The 19,025-nt window shown below is 35.4% G+C and overlaps 1 protein-coding gene across 5 annotated transcripts in view; it reads right to left on the bottom strand.

Moving 5' to 3' along the window:
- Positions 1–19,025, bottom strand: part of LOC588253 (unconventional myosin-XVIIIa) — a 76,798-nt gene that overhangs the window by 32,703 nt on the left and 25,070 nt on the right. For all 5 annotated transcript variants that reach the window (XM_030992354.1, XM_030992356.1, XM_030992357.1 and 2 more), the window contains 7 exons: positions 12,590–12,700; positions 11,301–11,552; positions 10,992–11,105; positions 9,251–9,367; positions 8,337–8,420; positions 7,310–7,447; positions 6,259–6,444 (listed from right to left, as the gene is read on the bottom strand). In XM_030992354.1, the coding sequence (XP_030848214.1) occupies positions 6,259–6,444; positions 7,310–7,447; positions 8,337–8,420; positions 9,251–9,367; positions 10,992–11,105; positions 11,301–11,552; positions 12,590–12,700 (1,002 nt within the window). The remainder of the gene's footprint in view (positions 1–6,258; positions 6,445–7,309; positions 7,448–8,336; positions 8,421–9,250; positions 9,368–10,991; positions 11,106–11,300; positions 11,553–12,589; positions 12,701–19,025) is intronic.

The raw sequence follows: 19,025 nt of genomic DNA, 5'->3' as shown, positions 1-19,025 counted from the left end.
CCTTCCAACTTGCCATACCTTTCTCTCAACACTACACTAGGCCTGTCCTCATCAGCCCGCAGTTGCAATTAGCGGGATATTTGGTTGAGAAAATATCCGAGAAATCTCGGTTTTGTTTCCAAAATATCTAGCTATTTGGGAAATAGCAGGCTACTTTGCGTCCGTCTGAGCTAGTTTGTGATGAGCGTATTGGTCTGGTGAAGCGCAATTTCGATCGTCAGGATAATATCCAGAGTCCAAAAATAGCGGGTTATTTGGTAAACTCGAGCTGATGAAAACAGTGCTCTTGTCTCATTTTGCAGCACCGTAATGGGAAAAATAGAGTTGGTTCATTACTTTCATCCCCATTCCACGACGCACAAAGAACCACAGAACCCAGGGACGGACGTTGTGAAGGACCACATGGATGCATAATTGGCCCACTTATCATCGACCTGTACTATCATCAAACTACCTAGCAGAACCCAATCAAGATAAGACCCAGTTTGGCAAAGAATCATTAGAATTATCTGGATGTATACATGGTTAAAGAGAAGGTTGGGTTTTGGTAACGGTGACAATTTAACTGTGAGCAATTAAAAGCCAGAAAATGCTCATTCTGTGTAAAAAAAATAAGAGTTACCAGTAATGCCTTCTGCTCCAAACGGAGGTTTTTAGTTGGGAGGAATACCATAAATGTGGGAGAAATACCCTTTAAAAAAAATTGCTTTTCTAATGTAAAATGTATGATGAAAAAAAAAAGATGCAGAAACTAATAAATCAAATCAAATCAAATCAAATACATGTATACATACGTAGATGATAAGTAGAGACCAAACTTTCATATTCCAAGTGTGTGTAGTCCCATATACATATTTCTTTTTGCAGTGCATATGACTTCCAACAAAGTTGAATGAATTTGTCATTTTGGTGATTCCAAAACATGACAGCGTACATCAACCTTTCCCAAATCACTTTCATACAGGTTCTTTCACCATGTCACTGTTTGACCAAAACTCAACTCTATCTTTAATATTTGGATTGCAGGATGTGGTTTGCTGCATCCACACATTACCGTTCCTCTATGATGAATTTTTAACGATTCCTTTCTCATTAATTTTTTTCCTCTTCATGTCATTCCTATTGTGTTGGAAATTGAAATGCCACAACACTGGAAAAGCTTTCACGCTAATCAAACATATTTGATTCCCAAACTATAGGGAAAACCCACACAGTTGTAATTGTAATTGAAAATTTTCCATAAAATATGACCCCTTTTCACATAAAAACAAGTATCATTCCCATAGGCTTTAATACAGGAGCCATCCTGCTCCAGTAGTCAAATTGGTTAAAAAAAATAAAAAATAAACCACATATGTTCGTGTCTGCTTTCCCAATGTGTGGTTATAGAAGCTTGCTGTTGTGTTGGCTCCATTTAATTATACAATGCATTTAAAATCATCTAACAGTTATGAAATAGTTACTTTACAAGAAGTGATTAATGAAATCTAGAAGGATTGAAGTGTATAGAAAAAAGTGTGACTAAGGAGAGGAATAGATAGATGAAGGGAGAGATGAAGTTAAGACCGAAGCAAAAAGACACAAAAGGGGGGGGGGGAGGGGTAAACACATTATAAACTCTCATATCGAGGTTAAATACGTTAATAAAACGTCTCAATAATGAACACCACTTCCTCCCTTTTCAATGTTTCATATTTCACCATTCAACAAAAGCTGGAGTGCGCAAAAAATGTCTTGAAATAGTCTCCCTCGACGATAAAATTGACAAGAATTACCCAGCTTCAAAGGACACCTTCAGGCTGAAATAATTAGTAAGACGGGACGGCGCACAAAGGCAGCAAGTCACCGGCCAACAAAAGAGTAAACGTGGGTGGAAAAGGGTCGCAGCATCGAGGGAATAGAATAGCAATGCTATCTTCTTACTCTGGATGAGTTAATTGCACTAGCACACAACTTCAAGAGGTGAATTCACACCTGCTTTACACTGAGATTTATACCAGTAGGGGCAGTGTTCACACATGCTCCACGTCGAAACACCAAGACATAATACTTTAGAGCTCTAAATACATGTTTAATCTTTTAATACATTGTACAAGAGTGCGATCCTGTCTACTTCCTGCTGTTTATTTTTATCTACTTATTATTTGTTCACCTAGGCAAGCACATACCGGTAAACATTTTTATGTTATTCACCACCTCACCTGCCACCCTCATTAAAGGTACTAGATACCTCCAAACTCTTGTTTCAATATTACAAATTGTTTCTTGCAGCATGATTATTAAAGGAGGAATGAGAATAAAAACACCTCTGTGGAAAAGAATATCTTAATCCATAATTACGGGTTATTAAACTCAAGATGATATTTGCAACGACCTGTTCCTTTCAACAGCATAAGAGTTGCCAATTAATATCTTGGCTGAATAGAGATTCTGTGAATATATATTTTTATTATAATTTTGTTGTTGTTGATGTAGGTACTTCAATATATTCCATGAAGTTAAGTATCTTTTATTCTAGATAGCTTGTTCCCTAATATCATGAATCATGTTATCATATATGTACTGTAGCAGTCCAAAAAACCCCAAAGCAAATGGTTATAAACTACCTTAAAAATGCGAGACACAGTCCTTTTCACATCCTACGTATTTCCCTTCCTTTGACAAAAATACAGAAGAGTTGCACCCTTTGTACGAGTGTGAAAGCTCCCTTTGCTATATGTGTCCTCCAGAGAGAATCTTCATCAATGAGAGCTGAGAGCAACTCAGCGCCGTCAGAGACAGTAATGATCTATCCCGGCATGACCACCCTCTGCCAAGCGAGGGCGTTGTAGGTGCCTTGAAGAGCACTTGACGAGTGCTTCACAGCTTGAATGGAATTAGGAAATGAGTGCGCCCAATCAGGGTGAGGCTGAAGCAACTGCTTCAAATTTAGAGCAACCCAGACAGTTAATCCAATCAGGGAAGCATCACTTTTCATCCTTGATTGTCTGCATTTGACAATTATCAGAGAAATCTCATCAAATATTGAAGAAAAAAAGTGATGGTATGGCTCCAAATTTGATTTGGAAGCGTGTTTCATTTCACTTGAATGTGAAAGTGTCTGGAGAAACACAACTGATTCCAGACTTGTGAATGTAACTCTCTTTAAAGATTGATCCAACTCTATGAATTTTCAAGAGAAGGAAGAAATAGAGGTTTAATAGGCAGGTGTGTATTTATGCATGCTTCTCTCACAATTTATTACCCAAGAGACAGTAATATATTTTCAAACTTTTTCATTTTGGTTGTTATTGCTTACTGCTCACTTGCAGAAGGAAATTCAAATGCACTGCATGTAGTGTTCATGCTAATTAATGTGTATATTTAATTATAATGATGAATTTCATTCAATCCCAGTCCCCTACATTGGAAATTTTAAGAGTTGAAACTGCAAGCCATTTTAGTTAGGAATTAATAACGCATTCGGACACTTTCAAGTCTTTGGAGTCTTTGAAAAAAAAGAGAGAAAAAAAGAGAAATATCCTGAACTGATGAAAGCATAGCAGTTTTATATGTATAAAACATTTTCCTCTTGGTATAAACAAACAAATGACTAACTGTTTGGTGTTGAGAACAACACATAATTACACAGGATAACAAATGATACAGATTAAAGGTAGGAGATCAGAAATTAGGATAAGTGAGATGAAAGGTGTTTAGAATATACACCCCCGTAGTCAATGACTTAAAAAAACATCTGTTTTTTTCATTTCATTGCAGAACTTTTGATTAAAATCAAAATTATGTGGTGCTAACAAGATTAAGAAATGACATTTATGAGATGCCGATCACAAAATTCATAACCCCTTCCCCAGGCGCAAATTTCCCTGAAATAAGTGGATAATCTCTTATCAGGATAGTTCTTCCATGATGATATGATTTCATACGACAACGATTCATGTTTTGGTATTTACAGGATCTCGAAATTGTCAAATCCAGGTAGAATTTCATGATAGATAATGACGACTCTGTATCTTTTTTTCCTCTCTCTAACTTCTACACTAAAAAATGTATAATTCCATAAAAATTAAGTTAAGAGGATGAGCTGGGTGATTATATATCAAAGCATAATACAGACATATAGAATGCAAAAAGCTGAAAGGGTAAACATTCATATGGAGAAAAGGAGGGGGAAAAAAAACTAAGGGTAAGATAAACAACAAATGACAGATACTTACTTAAAAACTTTTGATCAATTCAATTTTGTTTTCCAAAGGCGGAGCTTAGATAAACAACCCATGACAGATACTCACTTATAGAGATGATAAACTAGATGTTCTCTGTACTAAATATCCTTGGGAGCAACCAACATGCCAAGTATTCTGATTGGGGTGCTTATAAGTTAAGGGTAAAGTATAAATCTCTCATATGCAATGGTATTGGTCATACTAAATCAAACTTCAGCTGCCAACCCGGCTAGATGAGGCGCAATAGCTCAGTTGGTAGAGCAGTGGTCTTGTAATCCGGCGACCCGGGTTCGAAACTAAGGCGATGCGCTAGTGCCCTTTGGTAAGGCATTAACCCTCATTACCAGGTCCCTCAGAGAAGATCTAAAGCCGTCAGTCCTCCGGTTGCTTACTTACAAGCATATATGCTTTCTTAGCAGTCAGATAAAATATCCAACACTACACAGACCAAAAGAGTGCCCTCTATGCCCCTAAAATATATTTTTGAGTATGAAAGGCTTATTTTAAAGATAAAGACCAGTTATGGTCATGCGACTGCATTGTGAAAGAAACGTTGTGGAATCAATCAGAAAAGGTTGATCATCTAGCATATAAGTATTGGTGTGTACTGCAAGGTTCTGAAATCATCAAAATGATAAGACATTTGGCCAAGTCTTGATAAAGTTACAAGCACTGTACACAGAAAGATGTATATGGGACTACAACACACGTGCGCGGCACGTGCGTTATATCTATCAGGTCCAAATAGATATAATAATTTACCAAATATATCAATTAGTAGGCTGTTTCTCGGCAAAATTTGTATTAACATATTCTTTCACATGATTGGTAATAAGAGCTTCCATTTCATTTTTTGAGAGAGGGGCGTTTCCAAAACTGGTCTTTACCTTTAAAGCAAATGTGTTTGCTAGATGGTGAGTGCAAGATGTTAAACTAGATGTACATATTATATTTGTTGTTGTTGTTATTGTATATTATGTATATCATCTTCTATTACATTAAGGACACACTACAATATCAGGCTACTGTCTCGTTTATGAAAAATTATCAAAAACAATTTTTCTTCATTAACCATGAAGACAAAATGAATTTTCAGATACACATTTGACTAAGGCAAAGAAACTATCATATCTTTACTACATGTACATACATTAGATATAGTAAGAAGATACTGGTTAGAAGCACTGCCATAACCACACATGAAACATCACTACGCAATCATCATAAATTTAAATCTTCATACTACAGTGAAACCTGCTTTAGCGACCACCTGTATGGAAAGACCACCTGTCTATATAGACCACATTTTGTGTTTCTCTTGGAAATGGTTTCTCATTAAGACCTATACTGAAGGAACCTGTATATAAAGACCACCTGCCTATAAAGACCACTATTCTTGTCTCCTTTGAGCAGTCTTTATAGACAGATTTCACTGTATATGGATCATTCCATGAAGTTGGGGCAATTTTTGTGACAAACCAGCTGAGCAAGTATGTCTCCTACATGTATCAACTGTAACAATGTTTGCTCAAATAGCATAGCCAACTATCTTCAGAAGTACTCAAGCTTCACAGTGAATCAATATTATAGACCCAAGGTTTATGTAATGTTATATGAATATGGTGTCCATGTAACACTGGTAAAAAGAGATATGTGTATTAAGCAAAGATTTTGAAGAAAAGCAACTGAAACAGGAATGATTCTGGCAGGGCACTGCTATAAACATTCATTGCATACAAATTTTCAACAGATAATTTTGTCTTCCATGTGCAGTAGAAGATCTCATACCAACGTTACATGGACACTGTCATATTTTTTGCCCCAACTTTATGGAAAAATCCATATATACAGTCAAACCTGCTTTAGTGACCACCTGTCTACAAAGACCACACTTTTTGTCTCCCTTGAAAATAGTTCTCATTGAAACATGTACTAAAGAAACCTGTCTACAAAGACCACTTTTTGTGTTTCCCTTGGGTGGTTGCTATAGACAGGTTTGACTGTATTATATACATGTAACACATCGACTCACCAGCTCATGCTTCTTCTGTGTTGCCTCTGACTCCTTCCTCTGGATCTCTGCCTGCTCCTCCCTCAGCTCCCTGATCTCCCTCTGGAGCTTCCTGGTGGCCTCCTGGCCTCGCATCTCCTTCTGCTGGACGGAGCTGTGGTCACTGTTGGACCGGTCAAGGGAGTCTCGTAATCTCTCCACTTGGTTCTGTAAGGATAAAGAGAAGAGCATTTGGATATGAAACTAATGAGCATAAGGCCTAAAAATAAAAGATGTTGTATTACCCAGTGCAACCGACCCAAAAATCTTGAAATCTACGGTCAGCTTTTTAAAGAAGTTTTTTTAAACAGTTTTTTAGAAAAAAATGTATTAAAGCATTCAAAACTGAGAAATATCAGCCCAAAGAGGGAGTTAAAAAAAAATATAAAAAAATAAAATCCATGTTTGAAATAACGATAAGAGACATAAACATGAAAGATAAAATGGACACAAGCCCAAATAAGTAAAAATTAAACATTGATGATTATACACATGTTTATTTTCTTATCATTCTGCAAAAGTCAAATAAATATGTACACTGTAGTGCTTACAATAAGTTTCTATCTGGATCCTGATTCCACGACTTGATTTTCTTTTGGTCATTCCTTTCTTTAAACCAAATTACAAATATCAATACATATTGAGCATATCAATATCACGCTTATCTATGTAAAGTCCTTCCAATTAAAAGTGGTATCATTCAAGCCATGTTCTTCCTAATTAATTATACATTATATACAAGAGTACACTTCATTCAATCCTCAATGTTTCCATGAACTCCATGAAATGGACCGTTTAAATAACATATTCAAGTTTTATGAAAATTTTTTAAAGGAAGCTTGTTCTTCTTTACAATCTGTAAGCTTGCCTGAGGCTTGTTTGTTGGACATAGCAACAAGTATTCGTTAATAACATGTTAATTGAATACCTCGTCACTAGGTCCTCAGAAAAGAAACATCCATAAATTAGAAAATGTTAGTAAGCTGGTCTATCAAAAATAAAGCCAGATGGACTAAAGGAGTGGTCTTCATACCTCTAACTTGTTCTTGGTAGTCTGTTCCAGGTCCAGTTTGGCGTCTAGTTCCCTGACCTTAGATTCTAGTCTGTTCACTACGGTCCTATCTACCATGGACTCTGATAGGAAGTCCATTTTGCCCTGTAGTTCTGACACCTATACAAACAAAAGAGGGAGGGGGAGGGAGGGGGAGGGAGGGGGAGGAAGGGGGAAGAAGGATTTGATCATATAAGTACATGAAAACATCATTAATTGTAGAAAATTACCTATAAAGAGTTTGCTTTGGATCATGCTAGGGCCTATCCACCATAGGATAGGAAATCTACTTTGCACTGTAGTTCCGATACCTGGTATCTGATATCTATATGTATTAAAACAATGATTTTTTACAATATACATGTATTTACAAAGAGAATATATCAATGAGAGTGGAAATTGACCCTTACAAAGTTTAGTTCTGAATCACTCAAACATGGAGTCTGAAAACGAAAGATACTTTGCTGTGACGTTTTGATACCTAGTAAAAAGAAGGGTTTAATACTACATTTTACATTATCAATATACCATTGAGCGTAGAAACAAACCCTGAAGAATTTTGTCTGGAATAACTTAACTTTTAAGAGAAAACATACTTAGTATCAAAGTTTTTGACTATCTGTCATTGATAACTTTCTAAGGCTGTGTCACTTAACTCATAAATAACTTGTATCTCATGAATTAAACGTTTCAACAATTATAAAGAAAAATTACGGAACTATTCATCATCACAAATCTGAAAATAAAACATGGGCATTCAAAAGCAGAACAGTGCACTTATAGAGGTAAAACAACAACAAAATATTGGACAGGAAAGTTAGCCTGAATCTTTGACATCTTCCCAGAGGGCTTACAACGCTCATTGAAGAAAGCTGATTCTGGTCTTGACCGATCAGAGAACTTTCATAAGTAGAAACATATTTTCACCAATCCATGACAATAAAGAAATACTGAAAATTACTTTCAAAGTTGATATCTTTTAAAGAATGAACAGTGGCGTTGACTTTACCTTCTCTTGTAGATCCTGTTTTTCAGTTGTTAGATCAGCTATCGTCTCTAGGTGTTCATTGATCTTGGCTTGTTCATTAGACATCTACAAAAGAGAACACAAAAATAAAAGAGTAAGCTCACAATTCTGTAGCCAGGGGTTCTTGCCAGTGCATGACACCCTTGGGGCTACGTAGTACCATGTATTGGGGTTCTTCAGGAAAAACAAAATTCTCAAAGGAAAATTTTAGCTCCACAAGAGTAATGAATATGTCATGTAGTTATAACATACATGTACATGTACTGTCAATATGTAAAATTACTGTGGTCCTCCAAAACAATCCCCTTAGATAATCCAACGGCAGACATATATTTCACTCAACCTTTATAAAGGATAATCAAATTTTTGCAGAGCAGTTTGACTTGTGATGAGACATTTGGTGAGACTTGAAGTTTGAAGTCTTACAAGTTTTGAAGTACACATAAATATCTTGGCAGACAACGTAAGCAATGGGCTGAGATTGGAACCCATGACCTCTAAAGCTGTGCGTATAGTTATGCATGACTTTACAAATGACTTGAATCTGAAGAGCCAAACAGGATTCTCATATCCTTATCATTATTAACAAAACATTTTAATGCAGAGTGTATTTTTTTGGCTACAATTTAATTGAGATTATTGGAAATACAGTCATACTTTGTTAAAATATCAGAAAAAACTTTGGGCATCCCATTTCATTTGGCTCTTTATATTCAAATCATTTGTAAAGTCATTCGTAACTTTACACACAGCTTTATGAAATACCCCCAGAACTTCTACAGTCTACGATCATATGCTGAATAAGATCAAACGCTTTTGCTACAGGCAGTTCTACTTTACAAAATTTGTTTGTTCCAATTTATTTAGCAGAGAAAAGAAAAGAAAAAATAATATACCTGGTGAATAAGAGCTCTATGTTTCTTGAGTAAGTCGTTGAAGTCCTCTTCCTGGTCCTCCAGCTTGCTTTCTAGCTCCGTCTTATCACGGTTTGCAGAAGAGAGTCTCTCCTCGGCCTGAACAAGAAAAGAAAAATCATTGAGTAATCAGTAATCAAGTTTTTCATTGCTACATGAACCATTTCACACATCGCTGTTTTCATTGATGATGATGACGACGACAATGACGACAACGACAACGACGACGACGATGATGATGGCTTGTTATACAGTATCGGTATCCACCTCTAGTGGGTGTTCATGGCGCTCGCTCTAGAATATGGCACAAATTCAACATTGTTAGTCAGTGTGTCAAATTGACAGTTTATTTCTCATTATTCTTTATTAGCCTTATTGTATCATTGATATGGAAGACAACGGTGTATTCATCAAGTTAAATTTCAATGTTTTATTTTCCTTACCAGAACTAAATTTGACCTCTAACAGAATTTGTTAACCTGAAAATTATGTAGAGGTATTCTTCATATTGAGGTAACAAAATTCTGTTAGAGGTCAAATTTAGTTCTGGTAATGAAAAAACAACATTGGAATGAAACATGATGAATACACTATATTTTTTGTATCATTGATACAATAATGCTATTTAACAAAGAATAATGTATCGCACTAAAGAAGAAAAATACCTTGAACTTTTGGCTAAATTCCATTCCTTGTACATGTACTTGTGATACAGTTTACTATTCCTAATACAACAGGTAAGTTTATTCAGGCATGTACATACCAATATTAACACACCCAAGTTCATTAATCCTTGATTGTTAATCAGTCAGGCATGTATAAAGCCGTCACATACCGATGTTGTCACTTTTCGAGGTCATGACTGCAGTTTCATGTTTTCACAGCTGTTCTTACACTCTTGTAAACTTTGTTGAAAATAAGTTTGTAAGACTGAAACCCAATGGCTTGCTGTTCAAATCATTGTCAATCATATCTGCTGTTATTATATTATAATTATTTTTTTAATTTTGCAGACGCATTGACATGAGCAAGTATCGCTGTCCTGAAATATCATTTAATCTATACCACTTGTATTCTCTTTGTTTCATAGTGCTCTTTCTTTCTATTGTTTTTTTTGTTTGTTTAAAACTTTTAATAAATCTCCTAGTTACTCTTTCCATCTGAAAAGTCTCCCTTCTTTCTTTTCCACACTGAGTAATACATGTGCACAACTATATTGCCCTTTCTATTTTCTATACACTGTATATATATTGTACCTCTGCTTTTCCAATAAAGCTTTACAGTACATCTGAAATCCTCCCCAATCTACACATGTACATGTACAGGTATGTCATGGTCTGGTGGATATTGCAGACCTGCCAACCTCTGAAGTTCAAAAAATGTATTCTTTAATCCCAAAAGTTGTATTTTACTGACAAAAATTGTATGAAGAAAAAAAAAACACGGATCAATGCCTTTTATAGTTCCTACATGTACATACAGGTAGAATTTTGTTTATGGATCATTGGTTGAATATGCATGATTTCGTCATGACTGGTGTGTTCGTTGAACCAATGAACATCCCCAAATTGCCGATGTGAGATTCTTGTAGGATACTTTACAGGACAAAATGGGCAAATTTACTTCGAAAAAATCATACGAAATATGATTAAATCGTACCGACTGGCAGCTCTGGTATTGCATCTCCATGGTACATAGCCGGTAATAACCTTTATGTACTTACATCAGACTTGGCTTTCATCATAAGGTCTGACTGTGCTTGCAGGTCAGATAATTCTGCTTCCAGATTCTGCCGTGCCTTTGTCGCCGAAGATGTAGCGAAGGTAGCATCTTCCAGCTAGGATAAAAACAGACATAAACGAAGTGAAGAACTATGCTACAGATGTTCATCTCATTCATTTGGATAATTTTCTATTTCAAACAGATGTATTTCAATGAACATCCCTTTATCTGGTAACATTCATCATACATACAATACCCAGATAAATAAAGCCAGTTTGTTAACATAATCAAATTTAATTCCATATCTCACCTCATTCTTTAGCTGTTTGAGTTTGGTGCCGCTGGGAGCCGTCGAGTTCTGTCTATCCAGCATCGTCTGGGCATCCTTGAGTAAGGCCTTGGTCTTCTTGAGGTCCTTGCGTAGCCTCTTCTCCGTGTCCTTGTCGGAGGCCAGGGGCTTGTCCATGAGTTCCTGGACCCGTCTCTCTAGATTCTTCTTCTCCCTCATGATGGACTGACGCTCCTCGTAATCCTCTTCCAGCTGGATCTCCATCTGCTTCACCTGGTGGTCAAACACATATCAACATTCAATTTTATGGATCATTAAAGCGACTCAGTAACATTGCCTCAAATTCTGAAACAAAATGCTTGATTTAGCTCATGCTGCAATCAGAGTCATAAACCTTTAGGTCAGTCAGGAATCCCATGACTTTTACAAGCAGATCGCCTGTCTGATTATCAAGATATTTATGATTGGAAATTGAATTTCATTTTTCATTTTCCTAATGATTTTTATAACACTACAGTCTATTGGGGAAAATGAGTATGGTAAAACCAGTCACTCAAAGATCTTTTACTTTTTTGAGGCACTTAATGATAATTTTGAAGCACAATTTTTGTTAGGGCTTCAATATTACACCATATCACAGACACTGATAACTCGTAGGGCCATGCATCTCAGCTTTAACATTGTTAAACGATGCCTTTAAACATGTGACTGCTGAATTCTTAAATTCTTGTAGGCTTTAATGCAGGAGCCTCCCTGTTCTCATAGGTGATGGGTTGATTGTGTGACTTGGCCTGTGCTCCCAAGACAATTTTTTTCAAAACTGGTCTCATCTACAAGATTGATTGTTCTTGAATTGTTCATCAATAATTAAGATTTAATGCAAATTTACAATGAATGAAACATAGCTTAATATTGCTTTACTGGTACATCATATTTCTGGAGGCACAATTTTCCTTGTTTTTCATGTCCCTTGTTTTAATCTTCTTGATTGTGTTTTCCTGCTATTTCTCCTTTTCTGAATATTTCTGCTTCCATTTCCTTGTGTTTATTCCTTTTTCTTATTCATACTTTTTGTTTCCTCCCCTTCACACATCTTCTTTCCTGTGGCTTCATATTTTTCTCCATCTTTCATACCTTCACCTTTACTTCTCTTGTTTCATTTTCAATTCACTCAGAGTAAAATCTACTACTGAAAAAGTGAAATTTGAAAATAAGATCGTAGTTGGATCGTATAGTGTGCGGTGGGTTTAAATCGCTCGCAAGTGTCACAGATTCCATGTATTTTTACTCCATCTTTTGGAGGACCTTACCTTATTTTGTGCACTAGCTCTGACCTCCTCCACCTCCTCATCTTTGGCGTCTAACTCTTTCTGATGAGACTGCTTGATCCTCTCCAACTGCATCTCTAACCTCAGTTTAGTCTGAAGAAGAACACAAAAGGAAAAAAGGAAAGAGAAAAATGAGACAATTAATATACAAGTACATGTAGACTAATTCTAAAATTCCACTGCATGGATTGGAGTGGTTGGTTTTATTTACGATCATAACATATGAAATACAAACATTGTAACACATTAAAAAAAAAAGGACTATTCTATTTCTAGAGGAAGACAAAATTTAAATTAAAATGAACATCGAGGGATCACCCGCTTCAGTTCAAACTGGCAAAGTTAATCTGTTCTTCCTCTTTCCTCATTTTTGGATAGAACCAAAGAAAAAACAATAAAAAAACCCAAAAAAAAACGATCATATAGAAATAAGATGACATTAACATTTACATATACATGAACTTCACTATTATCAAACTCTAAAAGATAAGACTATTTATTTCCTTTAACAACATCACCAACCTCAGTTTGATCCGAGAAAAAAACAACAACCAAGAAATGACGTACATAAAACCAATTAGTAAATGAAACATAGGGAACCAAACTGTATCTTATTGATAACAACTACCAGTAGATCAATCCATTCTAATATCATTGTCATATACTTAGGTGCTCTTTTAATAAATACTGTAGATCATACTTACTTGTCAGTGTTATAATCCAACACAATGTCTCACAAAGTGACTCAATTCAGAAGAAAAAACTAAGAACAATCTATACATGTTCAGTACCTTTGAAAGTATGCTAGAATCACTTGTATTGTTCAATATTCATATGGCCTTCTATCACTCTGTACAATGCCTTGACCGCACATCATTTTTTTGTTACTGGTAGTAGTGTAAGTACCACACTATCATTTACATACATATCTGTATCAAGTCACACTTTTGTAGGTGTTAAATAAATGCATCCAAATTATGTACATGTATTTTAATGTGAATACTAGTATCCTGTATCTCCGCAAAGAATATTATGATGAATGGTCTGCTAAAAATAAAAGCATTTCTCTCGAACCATGTCCAATATACTCCATGCATGTAGATAAACCCCAAAATGAGAATAAACTGATCTGATGACTAATCCACACAAAGATTAAAATGACTTCAAGATATGAAAAGGATCAGAAAATTCAAAGGTAAAAGAAAGCATTCACACAATATTGCTAATGGTATCATACTCACAATGTAGAAACTGTGAAGTCAGTAAATGAGTAAGATGACAACAAATATCTGATTCTGAACAGTTTTGGGTATTCCTTTAATAGACTTGCAGCACTTAAAAATTCTGGTACATGTATAGAGGATAAAACTTCAGTGCTAATTCAACGAAGTGGGTAACCTAAAGCAGGCAACAATTTCTAAGGTTTGGCAAAGCAGAACATTACTGAATAATCATCATGTATCATCGAAACCCAATAATACATGGAATCAAAGACCACTATGGGGAGGAGATATTACCACAAAATCTTCAAAATTCAGCCTGTTTACCCTCTATGATCAGTAACCCTTTACTGGCTTTGAACGAGTACAGAGTACACGTACAGTGTACATGTATAATAAATTCCAAACAATGTGGCGGTCCGGGTTTTTCGGCCAAGGTGAATAAAGATATTACAATACAAATATTGCAAACAATGGGTACACATAGGAAAGAGGTGCGCAGTCCTATTCACTTTTGTTTGCGTTTTACCACACAACAAAAAAGTTGTTATATTGCAGTGCACGCTTGTGTGATAATAATAAATTGTTGAGTGGCACGTGACACCCTTGAAGCCCATTGGAAACTCATTTACAAATACCCTTATTTTTTTATAATAATATAGTATATACACATTGAATTTTAAGTTGAGGCTGTGACCTATAATCATAAGGACTGCAAACCTGATCAAGGCCACATTTTTTTTATTATAAACAAGGCACTGTTATACATCGTTATAGATTCATCAAACAGATCAGCTTAGAGAAGTGTCCTATATAAAATACAGTGGCTAATTATATGGTTATATACTGGATATAAAACAATTTTAAGAAGAATCACTCAATTTGATAAAGAATCATATCTTTATACATGTTTATGAACTAACAAAACTCTGCCAGTTAGTCAATACCCTTTAAAACAACAATACAAAATATGAATCTACATGTGGATTAACATTGTCTAACTTAAAACATACAATGTAAGTCAAATTTGTGACAATTATTAGACGCATGAACCGGCAAAGTAACTGAATCGATAGAAACTTACTTTCTTCTTGAGACTGCCTGCACGTCACCTAGCAAAAGCTACCAATTGTGTAACTGTTACCATAATAGCTAAATGATCTTCCATGGGTTTATAACAGCAAAACAAATTGCTTTATTTGCTTTTCTTCAAGTTCAGTGCATACAAATTATCTTTCCTCACAAAGCCTAACATTACCTTGAAAGCACTGAAGATCCTTTGTCAAATGCAACACAATCAATCACACGCACGTCAAGATATGAAGTCAACCAGAAGAATAAGATTACTACCAGCAAAGAAACAACGGACAAACTTATATTACATCAATGTCTGCTATGACTTTATATACATAATGCAATACAAAAAGGGAAGTCTTTCCTTAAACGACTTCCTTATTTCTTGATGTTAATACGGTAGTTTATATTCATACTTCCTAGTTTACTGACAAAGGGTTTTCTAAATGGTTTCCATGGATATGATAATATAAGGCAAGTAACCAAAAACAGTGACTAAATTTTACCTTACCAAGTTATGACTCACTGCAATTTAAAGAATGTTTATTTACTTAGGGAAACCACAGACTATTTAGAGCAATTTATGAATGAGATCTGTCGGATGTGCTCCACATTAACGGTTCTTTATGGCTTGTCATTTATGTATCATGTCAACAACACCACTGTGTAACAAGTTACAATTATACTGACACTTTAGTAGAAAAGATAATAATACTGTCAGATTTACTAATCCATGTACATGTATGTCATCTTCCTGTTTTGTTTCCAAATCAAAGAAAACAAAACAATCAAAAAGATTTCAAAAAGAGTTTTCTAAGATGTATTATAATATGTGAATAATTTTTGCAAAAAGCATACCATATTTATCAACTTTAAATGATGTCCAGGTTTAAAGAGTTTCATGAACCAATTCCACCAGATGCATCACAATCAAAGAGGGAAAAAAAGTGTGCCTATCATCTCTAAATGATATTTGGAATGGAATTTAGTCAACTGAATTCTTTTATCAAATAATCCTTGGTTTCATTAACGATTGGCATTATCTGTATGTATAAGGCTAGATACTCTTACATATCCTTCTATCCAAGGACACACATATAGCTTGCCAAAGTATTGTATTTTCACAAGATTGGCTACAATAGAGAGAGGGAGGGAGAGAGATGTACCGAGGGTACATGTACATTAAAGTTTCAATTATTTTTTTTGTATGAGAATATTATACTCGACTTCCCACCAAATAAATCCTTTGGACTTCTATGATTTATGATGAATACCGGATGCAATTTGAAAGAAAGAAAGAAATCATACAACAATGCAATTATGCCATACCTCGCATGCCTTACTTTTAGAATTCTTATTCTAGGAAATACTGTTTGAATGTTAATATTAAAAAGTGGGATAAATACTTGATAAAAAAAATTATTCTCTTTAGGACACCATGCACTTTATGTCTTTTGTGAGACACATACCGGTACACACACACAGACACCAAATCTGCTTAAATCTTTAGGAGTGAAATTTCAATGTACTGTACATGTAAGTAGTTGACATTTCAAATACAGAATACTTGGATTGGTAACTGTGATCACTTAATGAGCCTTATCCAAAGTGAATAAGGAACCCTCTCTCTTTCCTAAATTAAATACCAGCAACCTGGATGAAAGACTCAAAACTTGGCCTAACAAAGGAAACAAAACTTAAAGTAACCTAGCAAAAAGATGTCTTACAGGTGAGAAAGATGAACTTCACTTCAATGATTCAAACAAACATTTGGTAAACATATGAGGTAAACACACGAGGTGGACACACGAGGTGGAGTTACATATACATGCTAATTCTACCTTCTGTACATGTACAGGTATTCCACTAAAAAAAAAATTAAAAAAAAAAAAAATTGAAATTCTTACTTTGCGCAGATCTTCGTAGTTATTATCTCGACCCATGCTTTTATCCTTCATTATATGCTAAATATCCACAGAAAGAGATACAATCCAACTTCCACTCAACTTCCAAAATGCTGAAAAATTCTTGATATCCTCCAAATATACCATCCAAAATACGTTGTACAACCAAACAGCATGCGACAACTCCAACAGACTAACTGCAGTGTACATGTACGAGGATATACATGTATATTTATATGGACAGTATCTGATATGTAATTAGCTTGGGGGGCTTTTTCAAAGAGAGAAAAAACGTCACCTATTCACTAGCCCAAAATACATATTTCTCTTATGTTCCAGCGCTCATAACTTTTGAATAATGAGGTTGTGGATGATTGGGCCTCATGGCCTTGTTGTGTTGGCATGGTTGTTGATATGAACTACAGCTCCATAGATCAGTGATTTTTATTTTCATATTTTTATTGAAATAAGAAGGTCAGCCATCCAAGTCCCCCTGCGGCCAGGTCATGGACTCTTGAGCATTGGTTCAAAGGAGCCATGTTTGCATGGGACCATGACAGTTTAAACCTTTAAGGTGGCAAAACCGCAAGGTTTCAAAGAACAACCTACATGAGCTGACAACAATGTGAGTTCACAGGGGATCGAAACAACAAGTGTTCAATATTTAAACTACAAGCAAAGCCAGCGACTGTTGTAACATTAGCATGGCAAAATCTCAATGTGAAATGGATTTGCAAAGCACATAACTTCAATTGAGGACCCCCTGTGGCTCATTATGTTGTCTTTAGACTTGTATAAATGCTTCCAAACAGTATGGGATCATGGACAAAAGTTTTACAGTTAACACAAACCTTTTTTGATCCCGCCACATTTACATTGTATGCTTTTCAAGTCTTATAAATTTGCCTTTAATCTTCTTAATTTGCATGTATTTGAATGTTTGTTTATTTTTATACTGTTACTTTTGTTTATAACTGTGTTTCTGTATTTTTAATGCAAATGTGGAAATAAATTCAATTCAATTCAATAGTTCTCATGCTGTCAGATCACTCGGGTTTAAACTTCATGCTAAAACCCCAAATGCTTCTGTTCGGTCTTTGTCTACAAGATACCCTGGAAGCTTAACACCACCAGCTAAACTTTAAGTTTATGGACTCTCGTGTGAACTTGGCTTTTATAAGTGGTACAAACAGCAAGCCGGATACACACTGTAATTGTCTGTACATTCCCACAGTGAATGTCACTTTTGACAGTAAAGATATGTGAGAAATGTTTGATGATTAAGTAGCGGTTTATGTATAAAACCCATTTGGGATTTTGCACGACCCGCTCTGACAATTTTATCAACAAACTCCATTAATATCAAGACTTAAAATGCTTTCATTTTAGCTAATTTTTCAGCTCGACCCTCCTATCCTCGAAATGCCCTACAGCATTCATTGAAGTGAACAATACAAACAATACTCTATTTTTTCTTAAATTCTTGATTTAAACTCATAAACATGTTTACTTGCATGCACTTGTGCAGACATGTGAATAAATGCACACTTGAATAAGCTTTACAAATGCCCACTCACTGAATAAATGATTGAATACACTCATAACAAATAAATTAAAACATGTCAAATAGACAGTTTAATTACTGCACCAGTCTCACTTCCTCAAAGAGCAAGAGAAGTGAAACGCTAATCAAAACAAAGTGCTTGAGACATCCTAAGACTTTTCAAAACAAAATGATGATCAAGGCCTTAACAAGTAGTAAAAAAAAAAAAAGAGTTCTGTATGTATAAACCATACAGATGTACATGCACACTGTACATGAACAAGTGCTGTATATTATCCGTTATTTGTAAACTAAAAGAAAAATGAAGTACAGGCAACACAGTTTACAAAATTAAAAAGTACATTAAATAGAAGACAAGAGAGCTTGACTGAAATTTTCCTGACATATCTGCAATTACTGCATGATTTCTGGCAGGTGGATTCCACATACATGTACGTAACTACGAGGATCTTCCCAGTACTGTTCTACTTAATAGATCTGTCTGGTTTGTTCACCCATCTCCTCCTCTTGATCTTGGAGCTTAATCTGCATGACATCGTTTCATGAAACCGCCACAAGTACAAGATCGCCGACATCCCATTTATATGTGGGTAAACTTTAATACAGTGTCCTACATGTACCTCCTTCTCTTGGTCCTGGAGCTTTGTCTGAGCTTT

The sequence above is a fragment of the Strongylocentrotus purpuratus genome, unplaced genomic scaffold (genome assembly GCF_000002235.5).
Source record: "Strongylocentrotus purpuratus isolate Spur 01 unplaced genomic scaffold, Spur_5.0 spur5_scaffold_2, whole genome shotgun sequence".
NCBI lineage: Eukaryota > Metazoa > Echinodermata > Echinoidea > Camarodonta > Strongylocentrotidae > Strongylocentrotus > Strongylocentrotus purpuratus.
This window is presented reverse-complemented; position numbering and strand designations above follow the sequence as displayed.